The sequence below is a fragment of the Ptychodera flava genome, chromosome 14 (genome assembly GCF_041260155.1).
Source record: "Ptychodera flava strain L36383 chromosome 14, AS_Pfla_20210202, whole genome shotgun sequence".
Taxonomy (NCBI): Eukaryota; Metazoa; Hemichordata; class Enteropneusta; family Ptychoderidae; genus Ptychodera; species Ptychodera flava.
The window spans coordinates 30,724,267-30,740,034 of record NC_091941.1 but is presented as its reverse complement, the minus strand read 5'-3'; the positions used below and the strand labels follow the sequence as shown (position 1 = coordinate 30,740,034).

The window sequence follows — 15,768 nt, the reverse complement described above, 5'->3', positions numbered from 1 at the left end:
GTGTATGTTGGCTGCTGCTACATTCATCGCTAACTAGATTCAAATCACTGTTAAGTTGTGCAGCAGTCAGAGCAACTGTGACAGCCAGATAGGCAAACCATGGCGATTCATCAGCCTTTTAAAAAACTACCCAACAGTGAAAAGCAACCGATTAGTGAAACATGAAAAATGTCTTGCTGATGTACTGGTAGTTTACTTTTTAGTCCCCACGGACACCGTCCGGGGGGACTTATAGGTTTGGTCATGTCCGTGCGTGCGTGCGTGCGTGCGTGCGTGTGTGCGTGCGTCCGTCCGTTCACGCAGATATCTCAGAGATGCAAGGAGCGATTTCATTCAAACTTGGTACAGGATTACTTCATATGTCATACAGATGCACGTCGATTTGTTTTTGGATACGATCCAATATGGCCGCCAGGCGGCCATTTTATTACGATTTTTTCATGTACAGAGCCATAACTCAGACATGTTTCAACCAATTTTATTCAAAGTTGGTACAAGGACATTGACCAATGTCATAGATATGCACGTCAATTTGTTTTGTGATACGATCCAATATGGCTGCCAGGCGGCCATTTTATTACGATTTTTTCATGTACAGAGCCATAACTCAGACATGTTTCAACCAATTTTATTCAAAGTTGGTACAAGGACATTGACCAATGTCATAGATATGCACGTCAATTTGTTTTGTGATACGATCCAATATGGCTGCCAGGCGGCCATTTTATTACGATTTTTTCACGTACAGAGCCACAACTCAAGACATGTTTCAACCGATTTTATTCAACGTTGGTACAAGGACATTGACCACTTTCATAGATATGCACGTCGATTTGTTTTGTGATACAATCCAATATGGCCGCTAGGCAGCCATTTTATTACAATTTTTTCATATACCGGTACAGAGGCATAACTCAGGCATATCTGAAACCGATTTTATTCAAAGTTGGTACAAGGACATTGACCAATGTCATAGATATGCACGTCAATTTGTTTTGTGATACGATCCAATATGGCTGCTGTGTGGCCATTTTGTTACGATTTTTTCATATACAGAGGCATAACTCAGGCATATCTCAACCGATTTTATTCAAAGTTGGTACAAGGACATTGACCTATGTCATACATATCTACGTCGATTTTTATGTGATACGATCCAATATGGTCGCTAGGCAGCCATTTTATTACAATGTTTTCATGTACAGAGCCATAACTCAGACATATTTCCACCAGTATCATTCAAAGTTGACATTGACCTATTTCATACATATGCTCGTCAATTTGTTTCACGTCATGAGCAGTAACATGTAGCAGTAACATGTCAATTATTGAAGTTTCGTAAGTAGGCTGATATGTCAAGAAATATGTACTGCATCAAATTCATGAAACTTTATACAGATATGTTAACTGATGTTAAGCTCACATTGCTTTAACATTGAAAAAGACATTTATCAGTGTCATTTTAATTAATTTGTAATTGCATAAGTAATGAACTTTCCTAATTAGGGTGATATAGCCACAAATTAATACAACGTCAAATGTGATGAAACTTGATACAGATGTTGATCTCATAGTGTTGTAAATACTGCATCAAACTTTATGAAATATGGTACCAGTGATAATCTGTTGAGTGTTAGAATTGTATGCAAAAATGTTTTGCAACATCCTGTTGATTAATTCCTAGTTGACTCATTTTATGAACTTTAGGATGGTGGCCTACATTGGTTTTATGTTTTCATCACCATGGAACTCATTCTTGGCCATTGAGCGCCATTGTATCAAAGTATTTTTATCACAGACCTTATTAATGAAGAGGACTCTATCCTCTCTGAGGACATGTAATCAAAGTACCCATTATTAGCAAGTGGGGACTGTGTCATCAACGATGACTTTTTTGAGAACAAAATCACAAAACGGAAATTGTGCGAGGCTTTTTTGTTTAACTGGAGAAGCAAAAGATGGCTATATTGTAATTTACAGCCTTCAGACAAATTAATTTGGTACAGTACTGCCAGTATCTATTAACATTTGCATTATGGTGATTAATTTAATCTAAACCGAAAATCTCGCTTGATCAGTTTGATACTCTTAAAGAGTTCAGCACATCCATCACTATGTCTCCTGGATTTTATTCATTGAAATTTATTTGTAATGAGTTACTTAATTTATTGTGAACTTTGCTCCGAAAGTACTATTCAGTTTTTCATTCCTAGTCACTCAGAGGTGTAAATCACCATAAAAATACCCGCGTGACCTGAACATGCATAAACAACTCAACTCCTGCAAGGCCTTTAGTTTCTGTCGAAATACAGATAATCAAACTTCAGATGCAGCAAAAGACAACAAACCCAAAGTATTGGAGACCTAAAATGCTATTTTTGTTAAATCCAGCTTTCTTGTAGGTACATATCCCTAATCTTGCAAAGTCAATGCATGATAAAGAAACAACTGCTTGTTCTCTTGTAGAGTACAGGGTCTTATGTGTAGAGGTAGCAACATTTAGGTGTTATATTGGAAAGTGTTTTGAAAAAATGCGTGTGTGCATAATAAACACTTGAATGTTTATGGCGTGAGTAGAAATAGCAGTCTTCCGTATGGCAGAGGAAGAACCTGTACCAAAGAGGGCGCTCTTCCTAGAAGCAAATGCAATATTTCAAAGTAAAAGAATTCGGTGTTCTTGGCTAACGCCTTTGTAAGTTTGTACATTTTGTCAGTCAGTTCAAAGAATTTGAAGCGTTTAATAGATTGTTTTTGTTTGTAGGAGTTTTCACCAGCGTTCCGTGAATCAACTGAAATTTTAAAATGTTGGCATTTTATGTATGTTGGTAACATGTTTTATTTTGATATTTCGTTTGTAATAAAGATACTAGTTTATTGATCAATGGTAAAAATCTCTTTGCCTGTCACTCATTTAATCATTCCGATGCAGGACAGTTGTACGTGACATTTCTATGATATTTCTAAAGAAATGAGAAGTGACTGGTGATGGATGAAAATATTCTCATATTAGTACTCAACATCGCCGGTATGCAAGAATCAAGTTCATAATTTGTGGAATGACAAAAATGCTGTTTGTTACTGTAGAAATGAAGTACACTACTAGTATTGTATAATGTGTCGCATTTTGGTACACTACCAGTCAAGATTTGACCTAGTAATCTAAGTCATCGAGCAAAAGTTCACCAAAGTGACAATGATCACGGTACGGTACGATACCAATTCAGCAGAGGCAGAGAATCCGAGATAAGATCCCTGACCACCACTATGTTTGTATTTGTGTGACAGTTTGCAGATAAAATATAACTTTGAGAAATCGGAAGAGGAAACACTGTCGGCTTCCACCCATCAGTCTGGACTAGTTTGCATCCGTGCCGAGGCTGTTCGGTTTACACTATCGTAGCCCAGCTGTGGTCTGGTCCCAGATCTCTGCCATAAGATATTTAGACTGTCATCAGCGGATCTTGACTAGCACAGTAAGCCTGAGGGAAAGACTTTGCAGACTCCGTGTTTTCATCGTCGTGCCAATTCCAAATCCATAATAGAACAAAACAGTTTTAACATCCCCAGGCCCCCTCCAACTCTTCATCACCACTCTAAAATGCGGGGCATGTCCAATATCTGGAGCAGTGCCATTTGTTTTGTTATGTCTGATATTTACATGTAATGGTTTCGTTTTGCTTCCCGCGAAATCTTCCATCACCATGAAAACAGCATGTTTGGCATGTAACTTTGCCCCCGACCCAAAGCAGCCTGAGATCGCCACTTTTGGGAAATTAAAGCTCTGGACATTATTTTTGTTCTGATTGTCAAATACCGTCTCTTGTTTCACTCTCAAAGTCATTTTGAAATTGTTAGGGTTGACCTTGTCGACACAATCTGTATTTATATAATGTCCAAAATTATTAATGACATTAGTTTTAGTCCGGACTGGAAATCACTTTTCAATAAAAGATTGCATATCATACAATTCGGCCGTGATAGCAAGCTAATAGTATTTCAAGCTAGGTTAGGGAGTTTGCGCCTCGAAATTGAAAGAGTTAAACGTTTGCTCAAACTTTCCCCGAGGGAAATAAAAACCGTTCCCTTTCGAAATCAGGAATGAAAATCAGGGGTCAGAAAATTTGGTTATAGAGAAACACCGAGATTATTCGATGTTTCCTGACACTTGGAATTCAAAATGGCTGCCATCCCTGCGTTATCTCCATTGGGAAAAATAACATTTTCGATTTTAAAAAATAAGCCGGTGAACTTGAAAACGTTATTTACATCACACGCTTCAAAATGAGCCCCACAAGTGGTAGACCAAGAATGTACTATAAAAATTTGAGAGTCCAAATATATATGTCCTCGAGGCGCATTCTACTATTGAGAGAATTAAAATATGTACTTGATTCGAATACTGAGATATTGGCAATATTATCAGAAGATACAGGTGTTGTGTTAAGATTGTCATGATGATTGAGGTGAAAGAGGGCGAACGTACAGTCTGTTCGTTAGTTATTTACTGATATTTTTAAAAATTGTACACGACTTATTGGAACACGTAATTCGATGTACATGCCGATGTATTCCCTGTCAATGCGTTGAAACCCTCATCGGCCGGGGCGTTGTACAAAAATGGAGAACAAATCAGGCCTGTATTTGGCGCAGCCGGCCTGACTCACGCACAGTGGAATCTGTTGTCACCGAGCAATATTTAGCTATATAGTATTTGAGACCCAGCATATCATATAAGCTTTGCAATTTACCCCGAAATTTGGGACGATATTTTGAAATCTATATTTCGTGCGACCGGCCACAATACGCGATCGGGGTCCACCGTATTTAGTGTCACTTTCCGACTTGCGACCCAATTTACAAAAAATGACCCAAATACTTATTGAAAAGTTGGCGTGCTTTGGTCACTATCAGTAACACAATTATTTCCGGTCCAGTCGAACTCTAGACGTTCAAAAGACACCATATATACGGCAAGGACAGTACACATTAAAACAGACCTTTGACATGAAATGAACGTTCTTGCGCATGTAATTGACGTCTGTTGTCATCGGGTTCGCTTAAAAAGCCATCATGAAGCTAAAATGTCACATTTTATTTCAGTTCCACGTTTTTAAAAATGCAATTAAAAGATTCGCGTTCTCATAGCAGAAATAACGATCGACCTCGTGTGTAAATTTATCTCGGTCAACCATGAACCGCAGTTCTTCTATATCTAAAAGCAAACAGATCAGATATTTCTGTGATTTTGAAAATTTTCTTCAACTACTTTCTTGCATCTTACATGCTACTTATGAGTCTCTCATTAAAAAGCAAACAGATCCAATAGGCTTGCTTTGATTGTAAACATTTGCTTCTACTTCATCTTACAAGCAAGTTATGAGTCTCAGACTTGTTCAGCAACATAAACAAAATGAAATGAAGACGACTCATGTTCTTGGCAGCGGACCAAACCAGTCCAAACGTCCTTGGCAAGATGTGACCCCTAGGCTCACTTTATCGAGTTGTGCTTATCGATATATGCTGAGTACAGGTTGTCTTTATGAAAGACCAGACTCAGATAACCCCAATTTGAGCTACGCATAGGATGTAACCCCAACTCCATCATTTTCCGACATCCTCAAGTATTTCGGTGCAGTTGTTGATATAGTCCAGATGAGAACTAAAAACTGTATATCATGTCTCGGTAGGTTGACCTTTTTTCCAAATGATGTAGACCAGTAGAAGTATGGGTTCCTTCAGGATAATTTCTGTCAAGCTGCAAGACAACCTCCGTCTAGGTCAGATATCTATGAACCCTGAAATTAATGACGAGACCGACCGACCCAGATTTAGTCAATTTCACAAATTTATTTCTTTTTCTCAAATCTTCACATGTCCGTGTTTATCCCTACAAATAGCAATAGCAGTGCACCACAAAGGGCCAAATAATGGCTTGTGCAACACTTAAGTAACTGTTGTGCTTTCTGTGATGAATATTGAAAATTGACAGAATGTTTTAATTCCTCGTAAAATCATAGGACCTTACGTCAATACCACGACAATCATTGATGTGTTTTAGAAAGGTATATATTTGGAATTTACAAGATTTTGAAAAAGTTCAAGAAAGTTTTATGGCGTTGATGAATTATGCAACTATCTATGTAGGAAAGAATACTCGGCTTACAATACACATGAATGTACTTGATGAAATCACGGTCGACATCCAAATACAACGAACTTTTATTGACATACAAATCAAATGCACTTAGACCCAATGGAAAGTGTACGGATTACACTGCCCAACATACACATGGACACGCCATCACACACCTGTGTTAAGTGTTATCCATGTATTGCAATGCAGAAACGAAACTCTATGCCCGATGAATTCGTTTGGTGGGTTTTCAGGTATTGCTGAACGGTAACGAAGATCAACCCCGATCAATTAGCAATCTAATTTTATTAATAATTTTACGTTTCATAACTTTTATATTTTTTGCGTAGATGATAAACGGATACTCCGACTGTGACACTTGTAGTGAAATAGTGATGCAGATGTGTACACTGTTTGATGCATATCTATGCTGCCAGATGTCAGAAATGTTACAACAATTAGTAATATGGAAACATGCCACATGTTATTTTTGTAAGAATACAAAATACATAAAAACGCTACATATTAAAATCTACGGTCACTACTGACGAGAAGAAAAATTCAGTTCAAAAGGCACTTTGTAAAGGAGTCCTGAAAAACAAAGAAAAAAAATGATACCGACTTACCGTCCAAATTTGAAACAATCTCTGTCGTTGAACAGATTTCTTTTCGGCGCGTAAAGTGGTACGGTGTAATTTTAACGTGATAAACGTCTTGTTTCACAAATATATACTTGTCTAATGAAACTTTGGATGTAAACCTTCCCTTTCCATATCCTTTCTTTTTCCCGTGATATTTTAAAGCCGTTGATTTATCTTTTTACGTCATTAGAAACATGCGGAAATTTAGAACAAAACGATAGACGCCATTGATTCAGGCTCAAGAGGGCACTCTCTACAAAGACGAAAATCTTTTAATATTTTCTCAGTTTGTTTCGATCATGAGAATAGTTTCACTTTAAGAATTGTGATTTGATGGCATACTTGCAGCAGATCCTTTAATTTACTGGTACAACGACATGCTCAAATCTTACATTTCCCTAAACCTGTATTATGGAGTTATTGTTTCGAAATATAAATTGCAAATTCAACACGGAGAAATGATGCTTTTGGTGTCGAATGTCCTGTTGATGAGAGCTTGCACACAGAGCTGCTTTTGCAATTGTGGAGGTTCACCGATTTCTCGAGCGAAACCTGGTCAGTTTTCGCAATTATATTCGTTAGTGTAGAATCGCGTAATGTATATTAAAGCCTTGACTAAAACAATATTGATATTCATTCTACTAGTAAGTCCGTAGTTGTATCTCCACAGTGACGATTAACTACAGTGGAAATAGGGCTCCAAATTTATAGTTGTAGTTTTGTTTATTTTTTGTTTCTCTATGTCAATGACAATTTATACTTCTAGAATGTATTTCTGGTATGCATTTTATTGAAAAGAAATATTCAGTAAAGATCTTCAATTATATTGATACTGATATTATGTACATGAAACAAGAGAAATTCTTGACTTACGATAGTGAGTAGTGATAGCATATTGAGTAAGAATTGCAATAGTTGACTAAACAACACATGCAACACATTCAAGATGCTATTATAGTATCGCTATTCACTAGTATTCAATTACTATTTTCTCATATATCTATTTGTTTATTTTACTTGTTAACGACTTATTTATTTATGCTTTTGTTTATTTGCTTGTTTGTTTTTTCCTGGCTTTTAGTGAGCAATTATACTTTGAATATGTTGCATATGTTGTTATATCTTGAATAAGTTGCATGTGTTGTTCAGTTAATAGACATCAAATCAGGTCCAATAATCACTATCATTCAAGGTAACTATGAAATGTAACTATTTCAATTCTTATTAAATTTATTGTTTCTCTGACATTTAGGCCTAGTTACCTATTTATTTATTTATTTGCATGTTTGTTTATTTAATTATATAATACTCACATAGTTATTTAATAGTTTTTTTTATTCATTAACTTGTTTGTGTTTTCCCTGGCTTCCCTGTGCTTGTATTTGAGCCTGCGATACATATTCGCCCAAATAAATGCCCTGCTGTACTGAGAAGTAGTGTATGCGTCGCGTCGGTCTATCACTCTGTGTACATCTAGCCTGTTGACCATGCGTGTGTGACTTGTAAACTGATTCTTTGATGATGTATTTTCGCACCAATGGTAAAATCATCATTTTTGGCTCTTTTCAGAGATGCTAAGGTCTTTATTAGATATTTATTATCAATAAAATACATGAAATTTTACGTACAACAGAGCAATAACAGCGCGCCATGGACAAAGAGGGCGCTGCTGTGCAGACGGGAAGACAAATTAGTGCGCACTGTGCACTATGGGAATACGGAAGTGTCAAACAGCACTTCCGGTGTACTAATGTGTGAAAACATTCGCGAACGATGAGCTGATTTGCACCCAAACTTGTGCCGCTGACGGTTTCAAAGGATGAACCATGTCTATGAAAGATTTTAAAGATTTTGAGGTACGTATCGTTTTGGACTGACGACGGAGTACGTATTTGGCGATGAGTCAAATAAGTCGTACAGCAATTTCTGAGTCGAAAGTCGACGACCTCGACCGCTGTTCTCAGAGCAGAGACTCCACAGACTTGTTTGGCTCAATGGGAAATATGGAATTGTTGACTAGGTGTGGGCGAACCTAGTGAGTGTTTTTGCACCGTTGTTATATTTATATTCCATTCTTACCTCAAACCTTCTATGCAAAACGCTGATCAGTACATGTAACATTTTTTAGAGCGATGGGCGGAGACATCTGGAGATGCTGAATCCAAACAAAATTATCACAAAGTATAGACTACATGGCTCTTCTGAGTTTCTGCGACCACGAAGCTCAAAACTATGGTTTTGCGTTTGTTTCAAATTCTAGTGTTATATGTCTGTATCGTGGACAAGGCGGACAATCTCTTTAGAGCTAGAGTTGTAACCATGGTCTGTAGCAAGGAGCAAGGAAGTCCTTTCCTACCACCTTAATCATAAACTTACAGCCCGTGATAAAAATGATAAAACAGTGACAAAACAACACTATTCTCTGTACAGGAACCCTTTAGCGCTGAAGATTATGTAGAGCGACTGGCATGGAACGTACAAGGTGGAACGACAGAAAGGGGACCCGAATCATTTGATCCAAAGAAACTGCTCATCTCGTTCGAAAACAAAATAGAAGAGTTGAAGCTCCTCAATGAGAAAACAGAGAAGAGAATTGAGAAGCTGGAACAAATCGTACAGACAGAGTACAACAGACATGCGGAAACTCTCGCTGAGCTTCAGCAAAATCAACAGGTATGGAAAGGGGGGCTAGGAGGTGAAAAATGAATGAATGAATGAAAGAACCAATCCATCCATATCTCGTGCCAGCATGTGTGCATGCTTCCATACACTCACACAAACTCATAGATATGTATGTATGTACATGTATGTCCGTACATATGTACATTGTACATACATGCATACATACAAACATACATACATATGCACATACATACATACATACATACATACCGGTAGATACGTAGGTATGTACGTACATTCATCCAAACATACATATATACATCCATCCATCCATCCATACATTCATGCATGCATACATACATACATACATACATATATACATACATACATACGTACATACAAGCATACTTCGTGAAACTGAATATTATATATATATATATATGCATATATATATGCATATATATATGCAATATTATATATATATATATATATATATATATATATATATATATATATATATATATATATATATGGCTTGTGCTTATATGTATGCATACACACACATCACATACGTTTGTGTTACTGTCTATGATGGGGGTCGTTATGAATGCGACATGACGTTGCTTGCAACAACAAACTTTGTTGTAAGCAATGCAAAATAATGAAGATTCATGTTCCATGTCTTAATGGAAGGCTTGATGTCCACTCATACCAATATGTACATCACTGAAATGCAATCATAATTTATTTATTAAAATACATTTTGTGTTTGTGTTGTATGCAGGGAGCATTTGCACTCTTCCAGAAGCTTGATGATCGGATCAACAATGTTGCCACCAAAGTTGTCCATTTAGGTGACCAACTTGAAGGTGTCAACATTCCGAGGCAGAGAGCTGTGGAAGCCCAGAAGTTGATGCAGTACTTCTCAGAGTTTCTCTCAGATGATGACGTGCATTCGGAAATCTTCACCGATCCGTTTCAGGTCAGTGTGTGTGACAGTGATGACTGCATGTAAAGCAATAGATGGGACTAACCAACACTTTATTTAGCTGGCAGTCCTTGGTATATTTGTTTACTTAATGGAGTAATGCCTCAAAATTGAAAGACAAACTTTTGCTCAAACTTTTCTTGACAAAACTTTAAACTTTAGGGGTCACCATACAAATTTTGGCAGTAGAGAAAAAATTACCTGACAATGACTGATATTTGAAATTCAAAATGGCTACCATGGCTGTGTTAACTGTATGGAGAAAAAATAAATTTTTGATTTTCTAAAAACTAAGCGGGTGAAAACTTTACTTACTGCAAGAGCTTCAAGATGAGCCTCCACAAGGAGTAAATCAGAAAAGAATTGTGAAAATTTATACTGGTGAGGATTTTTGTTCTTGAGGTGCGTTCTAAGAATGCTCTTGATGTTATACTTGTAATCAAGATGTATGGTCAGGGAAATTCAGAGGATGGTGAGAGACAGGTCAAAGTATAAAAGGCAAAATATTTTACATATATTCCTTCAAATATACTGTTTAAATATCGATTTCTGATTATTTCATGACATTCCGTTTTCGTTTTGTGGTGCAGCTTCAAGAAGCAGCAGATGTCATTCAGAAACTACAGCTGATAGCACAAGAGTTGCCGACAGAAAGGTCAGTCATCTTCGACAGGAATCACTTCTCAAAAAAAGGATTGAAACATTGGACTCTTTCTGATGTAAAATAAGTCAAAGGGACTGGAGAGTAAGGTTTTGCTCTCATTAGTGATATATGTTCATAGGTTCAAGTGAATCAAGTGAGTTTTGATGAAAGACATGTAGACAAAGATGGCTGCCATGGACCCAATCAGAAGAATCTAGGAATGGCATGTTGTTCACTCAATAAAATTTGGTGTGGTTTGAAAATTATTATTTGACAAGACTAAAAGAGTAATTAAATTAATGTGCCTTTATCTTTTCGTTTCAGATTTAGGGATGCGAAACGCAGAATAGACAGTGAGTCCTGTTTCCTATTACATGAGTCAGTTTATGACTAGTCAGTTAAGTAAGAGGCTTTACTGTAAATGTGTCCGTACCAGCCTGTTTTTGTGCTGCTGCCAAGCCCTTTCAAATACAGTTGTACCTCAGGGCAATGGATATGTCATCTGGAGCTAGGAGTTCTGTGATCTTTACTCATCAGAATTACGGTACCTCATCCGAAAATTGCAAAAGTCGTGTGAAATGTTCTTTGCATCCGTTTCTTGCATATGCTGTCCATGAACTATGATGATTGCTGTGAAAGATTTCCAGCAGTCATTATTGCACATCATATTGACATAGAGTACATACAGTTGAAGAGATCAATAAAGTGTATCTATAAGTAGCTTTCATTCAGCCAGCTGTAAATTTTGACAGACAATACGTCAACAATATCCATTGGGATTTTGAGTTTGGTTTCGGGCTTGTTTTTAGAGTGAATATAATGTTTTTTGTCTCATTGTTATCACTTGTTTCAGTTACTCTACCTCACCATGTTTCATGTCACATCTGCACATGAAACTTTTGTTACTTTTACAGAGGATTTAGAGACTTTTTATTTTCTCTTTAATCCAACCATCACTGGCTATCCTCTGATGAAGAAATGACATTTAAATGCAACATGTCTATCATGTTCTCACTTTTCAGTTAAATGTGCCCAGATAGAAAATGACTTGCTATCAGAGTTCAAGAACGCACACAAAGAAGGTGACAAGCAAAGAATGAAAGAGCTAGCCACAGTCCTATTACTCTTCAAGGTAAAGCTTATGTGTGCAGTGATTTTTGTGTGTACATAATGACATGTGTGTACGTCATATATCTGCATGTTGTTGTGGAAGTATATATGTATATCAGTGTCACTCACATTCACACAAAGTGCCGCGATTAAAATGGCTGGTCAAGGCTATTAAACCAAAATCTAGACTGAAAGTGGACCCTTAGCCATCTCCTGGTATCAGCTGAAGCACAGCGAGTGTACACAGACTAGTGTGCAAAGTGTGTAGTTTGTGTCAGAATCGGCAGAAGTGGAACTTAATGTGGGCTTGGCTTGTATGCATAGCAATTGCCACTGACAGATGGACAGACTCAGGGCGCACAACACAATGGTTGTACCATTTTTGTAAAGACTGACTTCATTTCAAAAGGGTCTTTGGGAAAAGAATTACGTCATTCTCATTGGACATTTGTGCCTTCTAGCTAAAGCAAGGGTGTCACCATATGCTAGTGTAAAACGTGTAGGAATGTTGTTGCTCCTTGATAAGCCGTCATTTCTAGAATTGAACAAATTAAGAGGACCTGGCTTGTTTCCTTAAATGCCCTTTTGGCAATCCCTGGGATCGCCTTTGTTCTAATCTGTTAGAAGATTATGGAGGTGTGAAAGCCTTTTGTTTTCCATTGAAATTGTAATTAAATCTGGAGGGTAAATTTTTTAGTCCCCACGGACACCGTCCGGGGGGACTTATAGGTTTGGTCATGTCCGTGCGTGCGTGCGTGCGTGCGTGCGTGCGTGTGTGGCGTCCGTCCGTCCGTCCGTTCACGCAGATATCTCAGATATGCCTGGAGCGATTTCATTTAAACTTGGTACATAGATTACTTCATATGTCATACATATGCACGTCGATTTGTTTTTTGATACGATCCAATATGGCCGCCAGGCGGCCATTTTATTACGATTTTTTCATGTACAGAGCCATAACTCAGGCATATCTAAACCGATTTTATTCAAATTTGGTACAAGGACATTGACCTATGTCATACATATGCACGTCGATTTGTTTTGTGATACGATCCAATATGGCTGCCAGGCGGCCATTTTATTACGATTTTTTCATGTACAGAGCCATAACTCAGGCATATCTAAACTGATTTTATTCAAAGTTGGTACAAGGACATTGACCTATGTAATACATATGCACATTGATCTGTTTTGTGATACGATCCAATATGGCCGCCAGGCGGCCATTTTGTTACGATTTTTTCATGTACAGAGCCATAACTCAGACATGTTTCAACCGATTTTATTCAAAGTTGGTACAAGGACATTGACCAATGTCATAGACATGCACGTCAATTTGGTTTGTGATACGATCCAATATGGCCGCCAGGCGGCCATTTTGTTACGATTTTTTCATGTACAGAGCCATAACTCAGGCATATCTCAACCGATTTTATTCAAAGTTGGTACAAGGACATCGACCTATGTAATATATGCACATTGATTTGTTTTGTTAAACGATCCAATATGGTCGCTGTGTGGCCATTTTGTTACGTTTTTTTCATGTACAGAACCATAACTCAGACATGTGTCAAGCAAATTTATTCAAAGTTGGTACAAGGAGATTGACTTATGTCATACATATGCACGTCAATTTGTTTTGTGATACGATCCAATATGGCTGCCGTGTGGCCATTTTGTTATGATTTTTTCATGTACAGAGCCATAACTCGGGCATATCTCAACCGATTTTATTCAAAGTTGGTACAAGGACATTAACCTATGTCATACATATGTAAGTCAATTTGTTTCATGATATGATCCAATATGGCTGCATGGCAGCCATTTTGTTACAATTTTTTCATGTCCTTAGCCAAAACTAGGGCACGTCTCAACCGATTTTATTCAAACTTAGTAAAAGGACATCACAGACCAAATTCATGAAGAGGACTCTATCCTCTCTGAGGACTTGTAATCAAAGTACCCATTAACAAGTGGGGACTGTGTCATCTACGATGACTTGTTTATGAGACAATCTGGCGCCAACACAGGCCTTTAAGTGCCTGTGTATGGAAATCTGTGATTGAACATATGAAGTCAAATACAAATTCACTCTCTTGTTTTTTTGCAGAGATACGCAGATTGTGTTGATAGCTTTATTGCTCTAAGTCAGAAGGTAGGTTGGTCAGAGTTTTGTTCTCAAAATCTATCTTATCGTCATTTAGAGTTATAATTCACTTTGTAAATATTCATCTGATTGTATGTATAAATGCAACCAATCTGTCTTTTACAAAATTATGGTAGGTTAAGTAACAATCTTTTTATTAAAAATTCACGCTGCTATGTTTAAGAAAGCATTTTTTAACATGACCCAAGTGTCACCTATGTGTGATTCCCAGTATTAGACAGTTATTGAGCTTTTGACCAATGTTAGTCATTTTATCATAAAATTTTCTTTGTTTCTTACAGCCATTATCATGGTCCAGAGATCTATTTGCAGATTTGACAAAGCTCTGCCGGGACGTAAGTTCAATCTCTGATATTTGTCGTCACCAAATGTTTATCCTTTTGAACTTTGACCCCCCTGATGACCTATAACATCTTGCAGAGACTTATCCTAAAACAGGATTCAAAAGGGTTATGAAAAGTGTTATCAAACAGTACGGATAAACAATCTGTTTGCAATGAAGGGAGTCAAAGTGATGTGAATAGAATCTTGAGTGTGTGAAATCTTGATTTGTTGGGTTATAAGTAAAAGAAGCTTGTTCTGCCGTACATACATAGAGTACACAGTATGACTGTACTGACTCTGTATCTGGTGTTGAGCTTCTTCAATGTGCTTAATATTCCAGTCCTCAGAATTATTAAACTCTCCAATGATCAAGACTGTATTTGCAATTCTCCTGCATCTTTATACCTGGTGCCAGTGTAATACAGACTGCATTGCAAAGTCTTGCCACTGACTTACAAATCTGTCAATGACCAGGTGCCTGCTATATTCAAGACATGCTTAAGCTTATAAAACCTGGTTGTTCAGTGGGTTCTGACGGGTAAAATCAGTTGCACATATTTGTGTACAGACAGAAGACATATGGAGATCCATTACTTCAGTTTTGATCTACACAAAGCCTTGTGCAAAATTAAAGTTTTCATTCTTTGGGATTTAGTGTATATTCATAGACATTTCCATGCTTCAGAGAATAATGTTTACTATTGATTTTGGGAAGTAATGAATAGTTGTAATTGATTTATTGATAATTGCCATGTTGCTTATAGTATTTGTATTTGAAATGGTACATTATAGTAAAACATTTTGTGCCATGTGACTTATTGTAATGTACATCACTATCTCCTAGACTACAAAGTTTCCAAATGTAGTAGTAGGGTATTATGTGACTTCTGTGATATTTTATGGTGCGTGAGTATTGAGAAGAATTTTAATGGTGAGTTTGGGATAATTTGCAGTGCTCTCTGCATGAATTTATGATGATGAGGCATTATGACAAATTTTATGGAGATAAAGTGCTTGTTCCCATGACAAGCATTTATGTGAATGATCTTTATTCATATTAATGTCCTCCATAATAGTCTTGCTTCAAGACTAGGATATAATGAATGTGTGTGCTTTGTGTGCGCGCTCATGTGTGGACAC

General features: G+C 37.2%; 2 protein-coding genes across 2 annotated transcripts in view; one reads left to right on the top strand and one right to left on the bottom strand.

The window, feature by feature from the left end:
• LOC139150144 (small ribosomal subunit protein uS12m-like) overlaps window positions 1-15,768 on the bottom strand; it is a 629,842-nt gene that overhangs the window by 245,947 nt on the left and 368,127 nt on the right. The window lies entirely within an intron of this gene.
• The window catches only part of LOC139150131 (exocyst complex component 5-like), a 32,942-nt gene continuing 25,664 nt past the window's right edge, over window positions 8,491-15,768 (top strand). The window contains exons 1-8 of the mRNA XM_070722308.1: window positions 8,491-8,630; window positions 9,205-9,447; window positions 10,181-10,378; window positions 10,975-11,039; window positions 11,352-11,380; window positions 12,050-12,159; window positions 14,248-14,292; window positions 14,586-14,639. Coding sequence (XP_070578409.1) covers window positions 8,601-8,630; window positions 9,205-9,447; window positions 10,181-10,378; window positions 10,975-11,039; window positions 11,352-11,380; window positions 12,050-12,159; window positions 14,248-14,292; window positions 14,586-14,639 — 774 coding nt within the window. The 5' untranslated portion in view covers window positions 8,491-8,600. The remainder of the gene's footprint in view (window positions 8,631-9,204; window positions 9,448-10,180; window positions 10,379-10,974; window positions 11,040-11,351; window positions 11,381-12,049; window positions 12,160-14,247; window positions 14,293-14,585; window positions 14,640-15,768) is intronic.